This window comes from Symphalangus syndactylus, chromosome 13 (genome assembly GCF_028878055.3).
Source record: "Symphalangus syndactylus isolate Jambi chromosome 13, NHGRI_mSymSyn1-v2.1_pri, whole genome shotgun sequence".
NCBI lineage: Eukaryota > Metazoa > Chordata > Mammalia > Primates > Hylobatidae > Symphalangus > Symphalangus syndactylus.
Genome location: NC_072435.2, coordinates 117,227,501 through 117,245,703, shown reverse-complemented (window position 1 = coordinate 117,245,703; position 18,203 = coordinate 117,227,501). Strand labels below are relative to the sequence as shown.

General features: G+C 49.2%; 1 protein-coding gene across 19 annotated transcripts in view; it reads left to right on the top strand.

The window, feature by feature from the left end:
* KDM2B (lysine demethylase 2B) overlaps positions 1 to 18,203 on the top strand; it is a 159,243-nt gene that overhangs the window by 83,245 nt on the left and 57,795 nt on the right. For all 19 annotated transcript variants that reach the window (XM_063614629.1, XM_063614634.1, XM_063614630.1 and 16 more), the window contains one exon: positions 8,363 to 8,449. In XM_063614629.1, coding sequence (XP_063470699.1) covers positions 8,363 to 8,449 — 87 coding nt within the window. The remainder of the gene's footprint in view (positions 1 to 8,362; positions 8,450 to 18,203) is intronic.

The window sequence follows — 18,203 nt, the reverse complement described above, 5'->3', positions numbered from 1 at the left end:
ATAGCCTCGACTTCCTAGCTCAGGTGATCGAGGTAGCTGGGGCTACAGGTATGCGATACCATGCTCAGTTCATTTAAGTTTTTTTTTTTTTTTTGGTAGAGATGGGGGTCTTGCTCTGTTGCCCAGGCTGGTCTCAAACTCCTGGGCTCAAGCAATCCATCTACCTCAGACTCTCAAAGTGCTGGGATTGGGATTACAGGTGTGAACCACCTCGTCTAGCCAGGTGATACCTTTTTTTTTTTTTGAGTCCGAGTCTCTCTCTGTTGCCCAGGCTGGACTGCAGTGGTGTGATCTTGGCTCATTGCAACCTCCGCCTCCTGGGTTCAAGCGATTCTCCTGCCTCAGCCTCCCGAGTAGCTGTGATTACAGGCATGCACCACCATGCCCAGCTAATTCTTGTATTTTAGTAGAGGTGGAGTTTCGCCATGTTGGCCAGGCTGGTCTCGAACTCCTGGCCTCAAGCCATCTGCCTATTTCGGTCTCCCAAAGTGCTGGGATTACAGGTGTGAACCACTGTGTGGCCAGGTGTTCTTTGAAGACCAAAAGTTCTACATTAGACCGAATCCCTGTGTCATCTGTTAACCAGCCGAATGCTCTTGGGGAATGCAGTAAAATGGAGTACTTGGAATACAGCTTTGTGGTCATGAGGACTCCATGAAGTGACACCTTAGCACAGGGCCTTTAATAGCTCAGCAAACTAGAGCCAAAATTTTCAGACACCATAGAATGAAAACAGGCCGGTGCAGGGTCAAATGTGCGAGCCTGTGAAATGCATGATCATGGAAGGTGTTCACAGCCTTTTTCTCTTGAGGTCGTCAATTCCCAACCCTGGAACACACCTGTTCGTTGATGCGGCCTCTCCTGGGTCTTACTGACATGTAGAACAGTGAGGTGTAAAGCCCAGATCACCAGTGCAGTTGGCTTTTTAAAATCATTACACTCTCGGCTAGGCACGGTGGCTCACGCCTGTAATCTCAGCACTTTGGGAGGCTGAGGCGGGCGGATCATGAGGTCAGGAGTTCGAGACCAGCCTGGCCAACATGGTGAAACCCCATCTCTACTAAAAATACAAAAAAATTAGCAGGGCATGGTGGTGCGCGCCTGTAATCACAGCTACTCTGGAGGCTGAGGCAAGAGAATCGCTTGAACCTCTGAGGCGGAGGTTACAGTGAGCTGAGGTTGTGCCACTGCACTCCAGCCTGGGTGATAGAGCAAGACTCTGTCTCAAAAACAACAACAACAACAACAAAACCAGGTATGTTATTTAATAGTCCTGGGGGGCCAGAAGTCAGAAATAGAAGAGTCAGCAGGGCTGTGCTCGCTCCACAGTCTCTAGAAGAGAATCCTTCCGGACCTCCTCTGGTTTCTGGCAGCTCTTGGTATTTCCTGGCTGTGGCTGCATCACTCCAGTCTCTGCCTTCATTTTCTTCTTCTTTTTTTTTTTTTTTTTTGGTCTTTGTATTTAATTAATTTATTTTTTGAAGACAGAGTCTCGCTCTGTGGCCCAGGCTGGATGGAGTGCAGTGACGTGATCTTGGCTTGCTGCAACATCCGCCTCCTGGGTTCAAGCAATTCTCGAGCCTCAGCCTCCCAAGTAGCTGGGATTACAGGCGTGTGCCACCACACCCATCTGCCTTCATTTTCTTGTAGATTTCTTCTTTATGTCTCTGTCCAAATCTCTCTTATTATAAAGACACTTGACATTGGGTTTAGGGTCTACCCTAAATTCAGGATTATTTCACCTTGAAAAAAAAATTTTTTTTGAGATGGAATCTTGCTCTGTTGCCCAGGTTGGAGTTCAATGGAGTGATCTCGCCTCACCACAACCCCCGCCTCCTGGGTTCCAGCAATTCTCCTGCCTCTTCCTTCTGAGTAGCTGGGACTACGGGCATGTGCCACCATGCCTGGCTAATTTTTGTATTTTCAGTAGAGACAAGGTCTCACCATTTTGGCCAGGCTGGTCTCGAACTCTTTGCCTCAAGTGATCCGCCCGCCTCGGCCTCCCAAAGTGCTGGGATTACAGGCGGGAGCCACCGTGCCTGGCCTGAACACATATTTTTTGGGACACAATTCAAGCTACTTCAGATGGGTTTTCACAGACGGTGGGGCTGGGATGGAGGGAGGGTACTTGAGAGACCCCAGGTGCGTTGATGCCTGGCGGGTGTCTTTGCCCGTAGAAGGGGGCACCCCGGAGGGTGCTGGTTCCCCAGAGCAGGAGTTCCCCAAGCTGTACCTCCCTTTGCCGGCTGGTGGATGGCGATTCTTCCCTGATGCCTGCCTTATTTTCACAGTGGGATATTTTTAGTCATGGCATAGAGGGAATTTCTGATTATTAAAGCCCCAGCCTAGGAAGCAGTGGGACCCGAATCCATTGTTAACTAATGATCTCTTTGAGAGAAGTTGGCATAAGGGGCCACCCGGGCCCAGCCATCCCTTGTCTGTGGTTATCTCATCAGGTCCAGTACGCGGCAATTTCCAGCAGAAAGGGTCCCAGGGTTGGATCTTTCTGTTTGAAAACCTGCCCTGGACTTTTGGAGGGGACGGGCCTGTAGGGTGTAACCCTTAGGGGGCTGAGCTGGTGAGGGCACCCAGCCTTCCTTATATCTGTGCTTCTGAGAGCCCCAGGGAGTGTATAAATTCAAGCAGGGCCTAGGGAAGCCAGTGACATGATTCCCTCCAGCACAACCTATTTCTCAGAGATGAAATCTCCAATTAGAATAATCTTCTTTTCCCGGAGCCTGTCATACTCAAATGAAAATTCTTCCCTGAGGGACAGAGCCCAGGGCGCCCCCTGGTGGCCGCAGGGGGCCACATACAGAGGGAAACGGGAGTTATGAGTGTGAGATCCTGGGCTCAGGGCACTTGGGGAAAATTCTTTTTATTTTTAATTATTATTAAGTAATTAATTTTTTTTTTGAGTTGGAGTCTCGTTCTGTCACCCAGGCTATAGTGCAGTGGTGCGATCTTGGCTCACTGTAACCTCTGCCTCCCGGGTTCAAGTGATTCTCCTGCCTCAGTCTTCCGAGCAGCTGAGACCACAGACGCGTGCCACCACGCCTGGCTAATTTTTTTGTATTTTTAATAGAGATGGGGTTTCACTATGTTGGCCAGGCTGGTCTCGAACTCCTGACCTCAGGTGATTTGTCCACCTTGGCTTCTCAAAGTGCTGGAATTACAGGTGTGAGCCACCGCACCTGGCCATTATTATTATTTAGAGACAGAGTCTGCCTCTTTCGCCCAGGTTGGAGTGTAGTTGTGTGATCATAGCTCACTGCAGCCTCAAACTCCTGGGCTCAAGCAATCCTCCCACCTCAATCTCCCCAAGAAGCTAGGACTACAGGCGCCCACCACCATGCCCAGCTAATTTTTAAATTTTTTTGTAGAGATGGGATCTTGCTATATTGCCCAGGCTTACCAAGAACAGTTGTAATTTAAAAAATTATTGGCTGGGTGTGGTGGCTCACGCCTATAATCCCAGCACTTTGGGAGGCCGAGGTGGGTGGATCACCTGAGGTTAGCAGTTGAAGACCAGCCTGGCCAACATGGTGAAACCTGTCTCTACTAAAAAAAAAAAAGATACAAAAATTAGCTGGGCGTGGTGGTGTGTGCCTGTAATCCCAGCTCCCCAGGAGGCTGAGGCAGGGAATCGGTGGAACCAGGGAGGTAGAGTAGAGGCTGCAGTGAGCCGAGATCGCACCACTGCACTCTAACCCGGGCGACAGAGCAAGATTCCGTCTCAAAAAAAAAAAGAAAAAAAATTTTATTGACTGGGTGTGGTGGCTCACACCTGTAATCCCAGCACTTTAGGAGGCCAGAGGATCAGTTGACCGTAGGAATTTGGGACCAACCTGGGCAACATAGCAAGAACCTGTCTCTACTAAAAAATTAAAAAATTAGTCGGTCATGGTGGTGCATTCTTGTCCCAGCTACTTGGGAGGCTGAGGTGGGAGAACTGCTTGAGCCCAGGAGTTCGAGGCTGTGGTGAGCTGTGATCACACCACAGCACTCAAGCCTGGGCAACTCTCTGTTTTTTTAAGAGTCTTTAAAAATGTATTATTTATTATTATTAATTTGTCAATTATGTCTAGTACTTAGGACTGCAGTAATAACTTTTTGTAACTAAATATCCCTCTAAAGGGGCCTCTACCTCAATGCTTGTGAGTTAGACTTCAATCTGATATTGAAATGACAAGAAATCATAAGACATTTAAGAAGGAAACTCAAAGAAAACAAAGGGGGGCGGGCATTACTTTCAGTCATATGCAGAGCCATGTTTGCAAATTGGTGGCCCATGGGCCAAACCAGCACACAGATGTTTCACTCACAGTGGGTTTTTTTTAAAGTTTTAGTTAGTTGCTAACATTTAAAAATGCAGAGATTTCAAATAAAACTCTGCATGTTCGATTTCTTCTGAAAAATTAAAGATCTGGTGGGCTTTTCATCCCCATAGGAGGTAAGCTGGAGTTGGGTAGCCTTGCCCCTTTTTAAATGAGCCATGTGTTCTCCAGTTTGTCACAGGCCTCACCATTCCCTATTGTTCCAGTCCGGTTACATCTTGAATTTGGTACCCAATCCTAGAGTTTGGGATTGGACTAAGTGGCTGAAATGTCCTGTGGAAGTGACAGTCTTCTCCCCCAGCCATTTGGGGCCCACATGCAGGAGGGAATGGGAAGTCTCTGGCTAAACCTGAGTGTATTTCTGGAAAGCTCATTTGTTCTTAATGATTTTTTAAAGAGAAGGAAAATCTTTATTTATTTATTTATTTATTTTGAGACAAAGTCTCACTCTGTTTCTCAGACTGGAGTGCAGGACCACAGGCACACACCACCATATCTGGCTAATTTTTTTTTTTTTTTTTGAGACGGAGTCTGGCTCTGTTGCCCAGGCTGGAGTGCAGTAGCACGATCTCTGCTCACCACAAGCTCCACCTCCTGGGTTCACGCCATTCTCCTGCCTCAGCCTCCCAAGTAGCTGGGACTACAGGTGCCCACCACCACACCCGGCTAATTTTTTGTATTTTTAGTAGAGACAGGGTTTCGTCGTGTTAGCCAGGATGGTCTCGATCTCCTGACCTCATGATCCACCCGCCTCGGCCTCCCAAAGTGCTGGGATTACAGGCGTGAGCCACCGCACCTGGCCTAATTTTTGTAGTTTTAGTAGTGATGGGGTTTCTCCATGTTACTCAGGCTGGTCTAACACCTGGCCTCAAGTGATCCACCCGCCTTGGCCTCCCAAAGTGCTGGGATTACAGGCATGAGCCACTGCGCCCGGCCAGAGTTAGGCCATTTTTACATTTTTTTCTGTTCTAGGATCCCACCCAAGGTACAATATTACATTTAGTCTCATCAATCTTCTCTTAGCTGCCATAGTTTCTTAGACTTTCCTTGTTTTGATGACCTTGACAGTTTTGAGGAGATCTGTTCAGGCATTTTGTAGACTGTCCCTCTTTTGGCATTTGTGGCTTTATTTTATAAAAACTCTGGGGCCAGGTGCGGTGGCTCACGCCTGTAATCCCAGCACTTTGGGAGGCCGAGGCAGGTGGATCACTTGAGGCTGGGAGTTTGAGACCAGCCTGGCCAACATGGTGGAACCCCGTCCCTACTAAAAATAACAAAAATTAGCCAGGGGTGATGGCGCATGCCTGTAATCCTAGCTACTTGGGAGGCTGAGGCAGGAGACTCGCTTGAACCTGGGAGGCAGAGGTTGCAGTGAACCAAGACTGTGCCACTGCACTCCAGCCTGGGCGAGAGAGTAACACACCATCTCAAAAAAAAAACAAAAAACCCAACTTTGTTTATTGGAAGCCTACTCTAGGTTAGTCATTATATGAGGCTTCGGGGATACAGCAGTGAATAAAGACACTTTATAAATAGCATTTACAAATCGTTGACATTGATTATGGGACTTCGGGGAAGCTGTATGTGCTGGGACTGGGATTTGACCCTGGGGCCAGTTCTAGAGCCAGCATTCTTGACCACTGTGCTGTTTGCTGTTTCCTGTGGGGTAAGGAGGAAGTTCTTCAGGTTAACAGCCACATCTTGAAAAGTCACACACACACACACACACACACACACACAAAGAAAAATCACGCAAGCAAATTATGATCAGGAAAGTACGATAGGCCTGCAGTGGCTCATACCTGGAATCCCAGCACTTTGGGGGGCTCACACCTGCAATCCGAGCACTTTCAGGGGCTCACACCTGCAATCTCAGCACTTTGGGGGGCTCACACCTGCAATCCCAGCACTTTGGGGGTCTCACACCTGCAATCCCAGCACTTTGGGGGGCTCACACCCGCATTCCCAGCACTTTGGGGGGCTGAGGCAGGTGTTTTGCTTGAGCCCAGAAATTCAAGACCAGCCTGTGCAACATGGTGAGAACCCATCTGTACAAATAATACAATTAGCCGGGCTTGGTGGTACACACCTGTAGTCTCGGCTACTGGGGAGGCTGAGGTGGGAGGATCACTTGAGCCCAGGAGTTTGAGGCTACTGTGAGCTGAGATCGTGCCCCTGCACTCCAGCCTGGGTGACAGAGTCACACCCTGTCTCAAAAAAAAAAAAAAAAAAAGGAAAATAAGCAGAGTAAACTGGAAGTAAGCTGGAGTCATTTCTAGTGAAGTGAATTAGGAAAGGTGAATTAAAATAATCTTCACCTTCATTTGTCTCCTGAGCGCTTCTGCTCTTCCTGCTAAGTGCTTTTGTATGATTTATTCTGTTCTTAAATGCCTGGAAAAAATATTTTTGTACAATTCAACAATCCGTGGTCCAGGATCAGAATGAGCCAGTGATAGGTCTGTGTGTGGTTAAACACATTTTTTTGTGGGGTGCTGTGGATGTGTGGATGTAGCCAAAAAAAACCTTATGTGGGTGGTCCTGGGGCAGAAAGTCTGGTGCCAGAGAGTGGGGTTCCGGGGGTCTGTCTTCATAGTCTGGGGCAGCACTAAAGTCCTGTGAGCCTTTCTGAGCCTCGGTAACCTCCCCTATAAGTTAGCTGTTAGATAATTCAGCTGGGTAGCATTTTATACCTGGATGAGGTTCTAAAGTCCAGCCACACAAGGCCAAAGTCTGATAGAGTGAGAATTCCCTTTGAAGAACCTTCAAACTACTCGCCGAGGAGTGAACACAGTGTGCCTCGTGGGAGATCGCCACGCAGCCCGGCAGTCCATCCAACGCAGCCCATTTTTCTGCCACCATTTGGCCACATGACTCCATCCTCGGTCAGACTAGATCAAGCATCTTCTTGTATTTAGGGCCCATGTTGCAAAAAACATTTGCACGTCGTCACAGAGCAGGGTTAGGGTACATGTAGCCAGCAGAGTAAAGGACGGAGTCATGGCTCTATGAAGGCGTCAAGGTCTGGCAGTTGGTTTTGTTTAGTGCCACCGCCCAGCCCTCCCAGGGTGCTTGGTAGGAATGAAATGAGGCGCAGTGGCTTATTCCTGTAATCCCAGCATTTTGGTAGGCTGAGGAGGGAGGATTCCTCGAGGCCAGGAGTTTGAGACAAGCTTGGGCAACATGGCATATACCCTGTCTGCACAAAACATTTTAAAACTTATGGCTGGGCGCGGTGGCTCACGCCTGTAATCCCAGCACTTTGGGAGGCCAAGGCAGGTGGGTCACTTGAGGTCAGGAGTTGGAGACCAGCCTGGCCAACATGGCAAAACCCTGTCTCTACTAAAAATACAAAAATTTGCCCGGCGTGGTGGCGCACACCTGCATTCACAGCTACTCGGGAGGCTGGGGCAGGGAAATCGCTTGAACCCAGGAGGCAGAAGTTGCTTGAGCCCAGATTGCGCCACTGCACTCCAGCCTGGGCAACAGAGTAAGATTTTGTCTCAAAAAAAAAAAAAAAAAAAATTTAGCCAGGGAGGGTGCCATGCGCCTGTGGTCTCAGCTACTTAGGAGGCTAAAGCATGAGGATCGCTTGAGCCAGGTGGTCAAGGATGTAGTGAGCTATGATTGTACCACTGCACTCCAGCCTGGGTAACAGAGCAAGATTCTGTCTCAAAAAAAAAAAAAAAAAAAAAAAAAAAAAAAATTTGTATGTGAGTCTCCGATGCTCTGGGCAAGTTCTAGGTGTCATTAACTGTGATCACGGGTGATACATACGTGGAAGTCACAGGGAGGTACGTGATTTGCTTTGTTAAAAAAAATTTTGTAGAGGGCAGAGGGGAACGTAGTATGTTTCGTGGGCCCCAGGGGACCCTAGTGACTTGGTTTCTACTGAATGTGTGGGTGGTGGTGGAGTCAAGGACCAGGCGTTGACTTTGTGGAGTGCGATCCTTGCTGTCTGCCGTTCAGCCCCCTTCAGAGACCTCCTCTTCCCCCTGGGCTAATATGGATGCTTTGTTTGGCCACAGAACGTCCTGAAGGAGCACGCGGATGATGACCCTAGTCTGGCTATCACTGGGGTCCCTGTGGTGACTTGGCCAAAGAAGACTCCAAAGGTAAGACGCAGCCTGCCTGCAGCGGGCGGCCGCTTCCCACCTCCTGCAGGGTGAATGTCGGCGACTTTTTGGGTAGCTATGGGGCTTCCTGAGATGAAGGCACCCCAGTTAAAATGAAGGATTTTGGTGATGCGTTCTGTGTTTTTGTTTTTTAAAGGGGGTTGCTTTACCTAGCTGTGGGAACTGCGAACGGTGCCGCCTGGTGGTCGCTTGGAAAACTGGGGGGCGCTGACGCCTCGCCTTTTCCTGTGGTTAGGTGGATTTTCTGTCTCTCCTTCCCTCATTCCCTTGCTTCTTCCCTTCCTTTTCCCTTTCCCTTTAGCTGCTTCATGGGCTGTCTTCTCCTCTTTTGAAAGGAACTTCTTCTCAGTGTGTAAAACTGATTGATGCTCAACATAAAAATGTGTAATTGCTTGGCCGGGCGCGGTGGCTCAAGCCTGTAATCCCAGCACTTCGGGAGGCCGAGGTGGGTGGATCACGAGGTCAGGAGATCGAGACCATCCTGGCTAACACAGTGAAACCCCGTCTCTACTAAAAAAATACAAAAAATTAGCCGGGCGTGTTGGCGGGCGCCTGTGGTCCCAGCTACTCGGGATGCTGAGGCAGGAGAATGGCGTGAACCCAGGAGGTGGAGGTTGTGGTGAGCCGAGATCGCGCCACTGCACTCCAGCCTGGGGGACAGAGAAAGACTCCGCCTCAAAAAAAAAAAAAAAAAAAAAAAATGTGTAATTGCTCGAGCGCGGTGGCTCACGCCCATAATCCCAGCACTTTGGGAAGTCGAGGCGGGTGGATCACCTGAGGTCAGGAGTTTCGAGACCAGCCTGGCTAACATGGCAAAACCCCGTCTCTACTAAAAATACAAAAAATGCGAGCATGGTGGTGCACGCATGTGGTCCCAGCTACCTGAGAGGCTGAGGCAAGAGAATCGCTTGAACCTGGGGAGGGAGGTTGCAGTGATCAGAGATCGCACCACTGTACTCCAGTCTGGGCTACAAAGTGAGACTCTATCTCAAAAAAATAAAAAATAAAATAAAATAAAATAAAAATGTCTAATCAAATGGGAAAGGACCAGGACATGAGGAAGAGGAATAATGGCTGTATCGTTGAGGACTTTGTAGGAGCAGTTTGTTGTCTGGACCTCTACAGCCCTTATTTACGCCTCAGCAACTCTGTGGGGTAGACAGTTGTGACTCTCATTTTACAGATGAGGAAACTGAGGCTTCAAAAGGTCAAGTCACCCGTTAGGACAGCCAAGTACACAAAGATCGGTCAGTTTGGCAGCAGAGCCCAAATTTTCAACCAGTGCTCACCTCAAAGTCCACCATCCAGAGAAAACAGTTTTGGTGAGCACCCTTCCAAAGGCGGTCCTAGGTGGGATACATATGTATCAGGTCATCTCTGTACCATCCATCTGCCTTCACACAGCTTCACCACTTCCTTGGACAAGTTACATAGTGTCCTGAGCCTTACTTTCCTTGTTTATAAAAATGGGTTATACCAAGACTTTCTTCAGTGGTTGTCAGAACTAAATGAGATAAGGCATGCAAAACCCTTCAGACAAGGGCTGACCTGAGGTTAGTGCACTCTAAATATTATTTGTGACTTCAGTAGCCCCAAGAGATATTTTGTTAATTTCTGATTTTTTTGGTTTGTTTTTCTTTTTGGCTATTGTAAAAAACGCTGAAGCCAGGCATGGTGGCTTATGCCTGTTGTTCCAGCTACTCCAGAAGCTGAGGGGGAAGGATCACCTGAGCCCAGGAGTTCACGATCAAACTGGGTAACATAATGAGACCTCATCACTACCAAAAGAAAAGAAAAAAAAAAAAAAGCCAGCCATGATAGTGCATGCCTGTAGTCCCAGCTATTTGGGAGGCTTAAGCAGGAGGATCGCTTGAGCCCAGGAGCTTGAGGCTGCAGTGAACTGTGATTGCACCACTGCACTTCAGTCTGGGCAATGGAATGAGACCCTGTCTCAAAAAAAAAGGAGAAAGAAAGAAAAAAGTGTGCTGTAACAGATTTCAAACACTTTTCTTTTTCTTCTTTTTTTTTTTTTTTTGAGACGGAGTTTTGCTCTTGTCACCCACGCTGGAGTGCAGTGGCGTGATCTCGGCTCACTGTAACCTCTGCCTATGGAGTTCAAGCGATTCTCCTGTCTCAGTCTCCTGAGTATCTGGGATTACAGGCACCCACCACCATGCCCAGCTGATTTTTTGTATTTTTAGTAGAGATAGAGTTTTGCCATGTTGGGCAGCCTGGTCAATTTCAAACACTTATTACAGGCCTGGCGTAGTGGCTCTCGCCTGTAATCCCAGCACTTTGAGAGGCCAAGGTGGGCAGATCACCTGAGGTCAGGAGTTCGAGACCAGCCTGGCCAACATGGCGAAACCCCGTCTCTACTAAAAATACAAAAATTAACTGGGCATGGTGGCGGGCGCCTGTAATCCCAGCTACTCAGGAGGCTGAGGCAAGAGAATCGCTTGAACCTGGGAGGTGGAGGTTGCAGTGAGCTGAGATCGTGCCACTGCACTTCAGCCTGGGGGGATGCACTATAGTTTTATTTGCTAAATCTGGCAACTCTAGTTGAAGTGACTATATTTTTGATATATTGTTGAAACAAAATGATTATTCAGATTAATTTCACTGTTTCTTTTTACCTTTTCAAATGTGGCAACAAAAAAACTCAAAAGTACCTATGTGGCTCACCTTCTGTTTCTTTTATTTATTTATTTAGACAGAGTCTTAACTCTGTTGCCCAGGCTGGAGTGCAGTGGTACAATCATAGGTCACTGCAACCTCTGCCTCCCTGGATCAAGGGATCCTCCCACCTCAGCCTCCCGAGTAACTGGGACCACAGGCACATGCCATCATGCCTGGCTAGTTTTTTGTATTTTTGATAGAGATGAGGTTTTGCCATGTTGCCAAGGCTGAACTCCTGAGCTCAAGCAAGCCACCTGCCTCGGTCTCCCAAAGCGATGTGATTACAGGCGGGAGCCACAGTGCCTGGCTTACCTTCCGTTATTTCTGTTGAGCAGTGCTCTTCTGCATAATTCTTTGATTATCTTCTTCAGGTGTACTTTTTTTTTGAGATGGAGTCTTGCTCTTGTCACCCAGACTGGAGTGCAGTGGCGCGATCTCAGCTCACTGCCACCTCCGCTTGCTGGGTTCAAGTGATGCTCTTGCCTCAGCCTCCCGAATAGCTGGGATTACAGGTGCACACCACCACACCCGGCAAATTTTTTGTATTTTTAGTAGAGACGGGGTTTCACCGTGTTGGCCAGGCTGATCTCGAACTCCTGACCTTAGGTGATGTGCCCACCTCGGCCTCCCAAAGTGCTGGGGTTAAAGGCGCGAGCCACCATGCCCGGTCATAAATAAATACTTTAAAAATAAGGAAGTAAATAACTTCAGAGCCACAAAATGGTGTGAAGCAGAAGAATGAATACCCTGGGCCCACCACCGAGCCCTGAAAATAAATGACCGCTAGCTCAGCTGAAACTCCTGGGCACTCCCCAGGATATGCAGCAGCTTCCAGATGCAGTTTGTCTGTTTGACTTTACCCTTCCCATGAGGCTGGGAGATGGAGGGTGCTATCGCCCCAGTGCAGTTGAGGAAGCACAGAGCTCGGAGAGGTGCAGCAGTGCCCCTCAGGCCACTTCCTTAGGAGAATAAAGGCGTTGGACCCCAGATGTGCAGGTTTCTGTCATTGCAAGGTGAGGAACCAGTGATATGTGGCGGGGAGAGCGGGGAAGGAGGCCCCTGCTATGTTTATGCATTTCCTGGCTGGTGGGGTTAAAAAGTTAACAGGAAAGGAAGAAGGAACTAAACGACTGACTGCCTGGGCCGCCTGGGGTCTCTGGGTTCCCAGGTTGCAGCTTCCTCTCATTGGATGCAGGTTGGGGTGAAAGATCAAGGGTGCTCACTGAGGCCCTCAGGATGCGAGGTAGGGAGTGGTATTTGATCTGGGTTGGGTTACCTAACAAGTAATTAATGCTAAGTGATGATTAGCAAGAAATGCTTTGATCTCCCACCTTGCCTCCAGGAGAACAAAGCCCTTTTCTGGAACTGATTAGGTGCTGTGAGGTCATTTCTGATGCGGTGTCCTTCATATCCAAGATGCTACTGAGCCACCATCCATCACCGTCCGCCCGATTGGCTGTTTCCACGAGTGGTGTAGGATTTGTTTTGATCTGTCTACACTCCGGCTGCTTCCTTTTATGACCAACGGGCAGGATGGTGGGGGCCCGTCTGTGACCTTACAGGCTGGGCGAGGGAACGGAGCTTATTTGAGGCCTGGCCTCTGACCTCGGCCTTATTAGTGAGCTGACCCCTGGCTCAGCTGCCAGACATGGCTACTGGCTGGCTTGCTGGTTTATTCCCAAAGGAGGAAACTGAGGAAGGACGGAGGACTCAGCCATGACTGCCTCTGGCTAGCAAGCCAGCCTGTGGACCCTGCCAGCTTCTTCATTCATTATCTCTAGTGGCCAAACCAGGCTGCCACTTGAATTTCATTTATTGGCAATTTTTCTGGAGTATGGGAGCAGAGAGGTTGGAGCGTGGAGGACAAGCACCCTGATGGGGGCATGGAGACAGTCCTCATCAGTAGCTGTTGGATCAGCTTCCTTATGGGGACATTTTGGGGCCACACAGGAACCACAGGAGGAAGCAACATACCCTCGATGCCTTGTGACCTTTGCTTCTGCTTTGTCTCTCTCCCCTTTCCTCCAAAGTTGGTCCATTCAATCCCAGAGGCCTGCTCTGTCTGGGGTCCCTCCGGAGTGACACACAGCCTTTCCCTGAAGGGGAAGCACGTGATTCAGTGAGAGAGGCCCCGAGTGCTTCCGGCGGGTCCCTGCCCCGCTCTCAGTCCTGTCGGCCCACAGTCGTGAAGCTGATGCTGTGCAGTTGAGGTGGAGGAGGCTGGCAATAATGGCTGTCGTGTATTGCCACCTACTCAGGGTCCTGTAATTTCCCAGGAAGGCCATGTGCTATAATGAGGACCAGTCCCCAGGCTGGTGGCATCAGCTTCACCTGGGGGACTTGTGAAAAAATACAGCTTCCTGGCCCCCGCCCTTGACATAGCCATTGAGTAGGCTTGGGGTGGGCCTGGGATCTGCACTTTCTAAAAGCTGCTCAGGGCCGGGTGTAGCGGCTCATGCCTATAATGCCAGCACTTTGGGAGGCCCAGGCAGTGGATCACTTGAGGCCAGGAGTTCGAGACCAGCCTCACTAACATGGTAAAACCCCATCTCTACTAAAAATACAAAAATTAGCCAGATATGGTGGCAGGCGCCTGTAGTCCCAGATACTTGGGAGGCTGAGGCAGGAGAATCACTTGAACCTGGGAGGTGGAGGTTGCAGTGAGCTGAGATTGCATCACTGCACTCCAGCCTGGGTGACAGAGTGAGTCTTGGTCTCATTAAAAAATAAAAGCTTCTCAGGGGCAGGTACGGTGGCTCACGCCTGTAATCTCAGCACTTTGGGAGGCCCAGGCTGGAGGATCACTTAAGCCCAGGAGCTGCAGGCTGCAGTGACCTATGATCACTCCACTGCACCCCAGCCTGGGTGACAGAGTGTGATTCTGTCTCAAAAAAATAAAAAGAAAAAGAAAAAAATAAAACCCGGCCGGGCGCGGTGGCTCATGCCTATAATCCCAGCCCTTTGGGAGGCCGAGTCGGGCAGATCACTTGAGGTCAAGAGTTCAAGACCAGCCTCGCCAACATGGTGAAACACCATCTTTACTAAAAATACCAAAAAAAAAAAAGCCCAGGCACGGTGGCTCACACTTGTCATCCCAGCACTTTGGGAGGCTGAGGCGGGCGGATCACCTGAGGTCGGGAGCTCAAGACCAGCCTGACCAACATGGAGAAACCCTGTCTGTACTAAAAAATACAAAATTATCTGGCGTGGTGGTGTATGCCTGTAATCCAGCTACTCAAGAGGCTCAGGCAGGAGAATTGCTTGAACCCAGGAGGCAGAGGTTGCAGTGAGCCGAGATCGCTCCATTGCACTCCAGCCTGGGCAACAAGAGCGAAACTCCGTCTCAAAACAAACAAACAAACAAAAAAAAACAAAAAAAAAATTAGCCAGGTGTGGTGGTAGGCACCTGTAATCCCAGCTACTCGGAAGGTTGAGGCAGGAGAATTGCTTGAACCTGGGAGGCAGAGGTTTCAATGAGCTGAGATCACGCCACTGCACTCCAGCCTGGGCGACAGAGCAAGACTCCATCTTGGAAAACAAAAACCAATACATAAATAAAAATGAATAAATAAAAGCTTCCCAGGTCATTCTCTGCACTACTCGGATGCATTTTTGGGGTCAGATGCACCTGTGGGTGGACTCCTTTCTTCGCCACTGACTAGCTGTGTCGTCTTGGGCAAGTCTCAGCCTCAGTTTACTCATCTGCGAAAGGGGCTAACAGCGCCTTTCTTGCGGGGCTGTGGTGAGATGCTGTCTGTAAAATGCCTCTAGAGTGGGCCATCAATCAGTGGTTGCTATTCTAGTTTTTCGTAATTATGGTTTAAAAGTAACCCTGAATCTGCCCACCCAGAAGGCTTTTGATGTTCTTGATAGAAATCGAGGACACAAGAGGAGCAGGGAGCACGGGAAGGGGCTGAATGGTTTAGAGGCATTTCCCATCCCAAAATTATTATTTGCTTGTGCAAAACTTAATCTCCAGCAAGGGCCTGAATGACTTAATTTCTTTGCAATAGTTATGGCCGTGCTGAAACGGGCTGGCATTTCCTGGGGGTTTAGGGGTGGGGACTGGTTTAAGAAGCTGCTTTAGCTAGGCACGATGGCTCACGCCTATAATCCCAGCACTTTGGGTGGCTGAGGCGGGCGGGTCAGGAGTTCGAGACTGGCCTGGCCAACATGGTGAAACCCCGTCTGTACTGAAAATACAAAAAATTAGCCGGGCGTGGTGGCGCATGCCTATAATACCAGCTACTCAGGAGGCTGACGCGGGACAATCAGTTGAACTTGGGAGGTGGAGCTTGCAGTGAGCCAAGATCACGACACCGCACTCCAGCCTGGGCGACAGAGCAAGACCCCGTCTCAAAAATAATAAAAATAAAAAAAGAAGCTGCTTCTTTTTTATCTCTTCCTCCTCCTAGAAGGGAGGAGTCCTAGGCTCTTCGGAGGAGAGTGATGGTTTGCCTGAGAATGTGCCCCTGGGGGTTTGAGGCCACTGAGACCATGGGGTTCTCCACTGGGTCAGGGTAGGAGGAGAGGGTGTCAAAGGCCAAGGGTGTCAGATGTCCAGTGCTGAGGGCAGGATGGGTCTGGTGAAAGGCTTGTGGGAGAGCAGCTCCCCAACAGGAAGCGCGCACCTCAACATGCTGGGAGGAGGCCGCGATGGAAGCCGCAGGGCCAGGATGTGGGTCCCAGGAGAGCAAAGAAAGGCAGGAGAATCAAGTTGATCCTTGGAGGGTTCGGTGAGGGGGAACCATGTGAAGAGAAACCTGGGCCTCTGATCTGGAATCCCAAGCGTGTTCCTCCTGACGTCTGAGTCATTCACGGGGTCTGGAGTCTGGCAAATTCTTGGGAGGTCAACAAAAACCTCCAATCAACGAATGCCCACAGAGAATGTTCTGCTGCTTCTAAATAATCTTGTATACAACATCAACAGCAGAAAAATCCTGTTGAGAGAAAAATATGGGTGGCAAAAGGATGCCCCAGTTCTTTCTTTCTTTCCTTCTTTCCCTCTTGTGTTTCTTTCCTTTTTTTTTTTGTTTGACACGAGGTCTTGCTCTGTTGCCCAGGCTGGAGTACAAGTGGCACGATCATAGCTCACTGCAGTCTCCACCTCCCGGGCTCAAGCGATCCTCCCACCTCAGCCTCCTGAGTGGCTGGGACCACAGGCGTGCACCACCACACCCAGCTAATTTTATTTTTTGTATGGAGGGGGGGTTCTCACTATGTTGCCCATGCTGGAGTGCAGTGGCTCAATCATAGTTCACCGTAGCCTCATCCTGCTGGGCTTAAGAGATGGTTCCACCTCAGCTTCCCGAGTAGCTGAGACTACAGGTGTGCACCCCCATGCTTGGGTTTGTGATTATTATTATTATTATTTGAGACAGATTCTCACTGTGTCACCCAGGCTGGAGTGCAGTGGTGCAATCTTGGCTCAGTACCAACCTCCACCTTCTGGGCTCAAGTAATTCTCCTGCCTCAGCCTCCCGAGTAGCTGGGATCATAGGCACCTGCCACCACTCCTGGCTAATTTTGTATTTTTAGTAGAGACAGGGTTTCACCATATTGGCCAGGCTGGTCTCAAACTCCTGACCTCATGTGCTCTGCCTGCCTCAGTATTTCGAAGTGTGGGGATTACAAGAGTGAGCCACTGCACCCGGTCGGTGATTTTTATTAATTAGGGTAAAATGCCGGGCGCAGTGGCTCATGCCTGTAGTCCCAGCACTTTGGGAGGCTGAGGTGGGTGGATCACAAGGTCAGGAGTTCAAGACCAGCCTGGCCAAGATGATGAAATCCCGTTTCTACTAAAAAAAAAAAAAAAAAAAAAAAAGAGTTCAAGACCAGCCTGGCCAAGACGATGAAATACCGTTTCTACTAAAAAAAAAAAAAAAAAAAATAGAGTTCAAGACCAGCCTGGTCAACAAGGTGAAACCCTGTCTACTAAAGATACAAAAATTAGCCGGGCGAGGTGGTGGGCACCTGTAATCGCAGCTACTCAGGAGTCTGAGGCAGGAGAATAGCTTGAACCCAGGAGGTGGAGGTTGCAGTGAGTCGAGATTGTGCCACTGAACTCTAGCCTGGCAAAGGAGCAAGACTCTGTCTCAAAAAAAAAAAAAAAAAAAAAAGGGGTAAAATATATGTTGCATAAAAGTTACCATTTCAGGCAGGGCATGGTGCCTCACGCCTGTAATTCCAGCACTTTGGGAGGCTGAGGTGGGTGGATCGCTTGAGGTCAGGAGTTCGAGACCAGCCTGGCAAACATGGTGAAACCCTGTCTGTACTAAAAATACAAAAATTAGCCAGGCTTGGTGGCGCATGCCTGTAATCCCAGCTACTCAGGAGGCTGAGGCAGGAGAATTGTATGAACCCAGGAGGTGGAAGTTGCAGTGAGCTGAGATCACGCCACTGCACTCCAACCTGGGTAACAAAGCAAGACTCAAAAAAAAAAAAGTTATCATTTTAACTATTTTTACGTGCATAGTTGAGTGGCATTATTATTATTCAATATGTTGTGCAGCCATCACCACCCACCATCTCCAGGACTCTTTCATCACCCCAAACAGAAGCCCCGGAACCCTGGCCCTGTTTAACACTCACCCCCCGTTCTCCCCTCCCACTGACCCCCGACGGAAAGTTTTTGAAGACAGAATAGTGTGAAGCTGGGACAGTTGGTGAGGGCGAGGCCATCAAGGAGGCTGTTGCTGAAGGTCTCATAACAGAGGATCAGTTTAGTGTAGTGACCATGGCAACGAAGAGGTTGGATCCCAGATATATTTGGGAGGCAGCACTGATAGGACAATGGGATGCTTCTACTGCTGGTTCGAGGGGAGGTGTCAGGGATGGCCCCTAGGTATTGAATTTACAGGGAGACTTCGGGTTAGTGTCCTCACCTCTTTCTGGAAACTCGATCCCAGAATGATTTTCAACATCCTCAAACCGGTGTCGCCCATTTGCCACCAGGTTCAGTCCCTTCTAGTCTCCCAGCTGTCAAAGTAACCTCCTGAAGTTTAGACCCCATCACAGCACTCCCTTGTGTATTAGTCGACTAGGGCTTCATAACAAA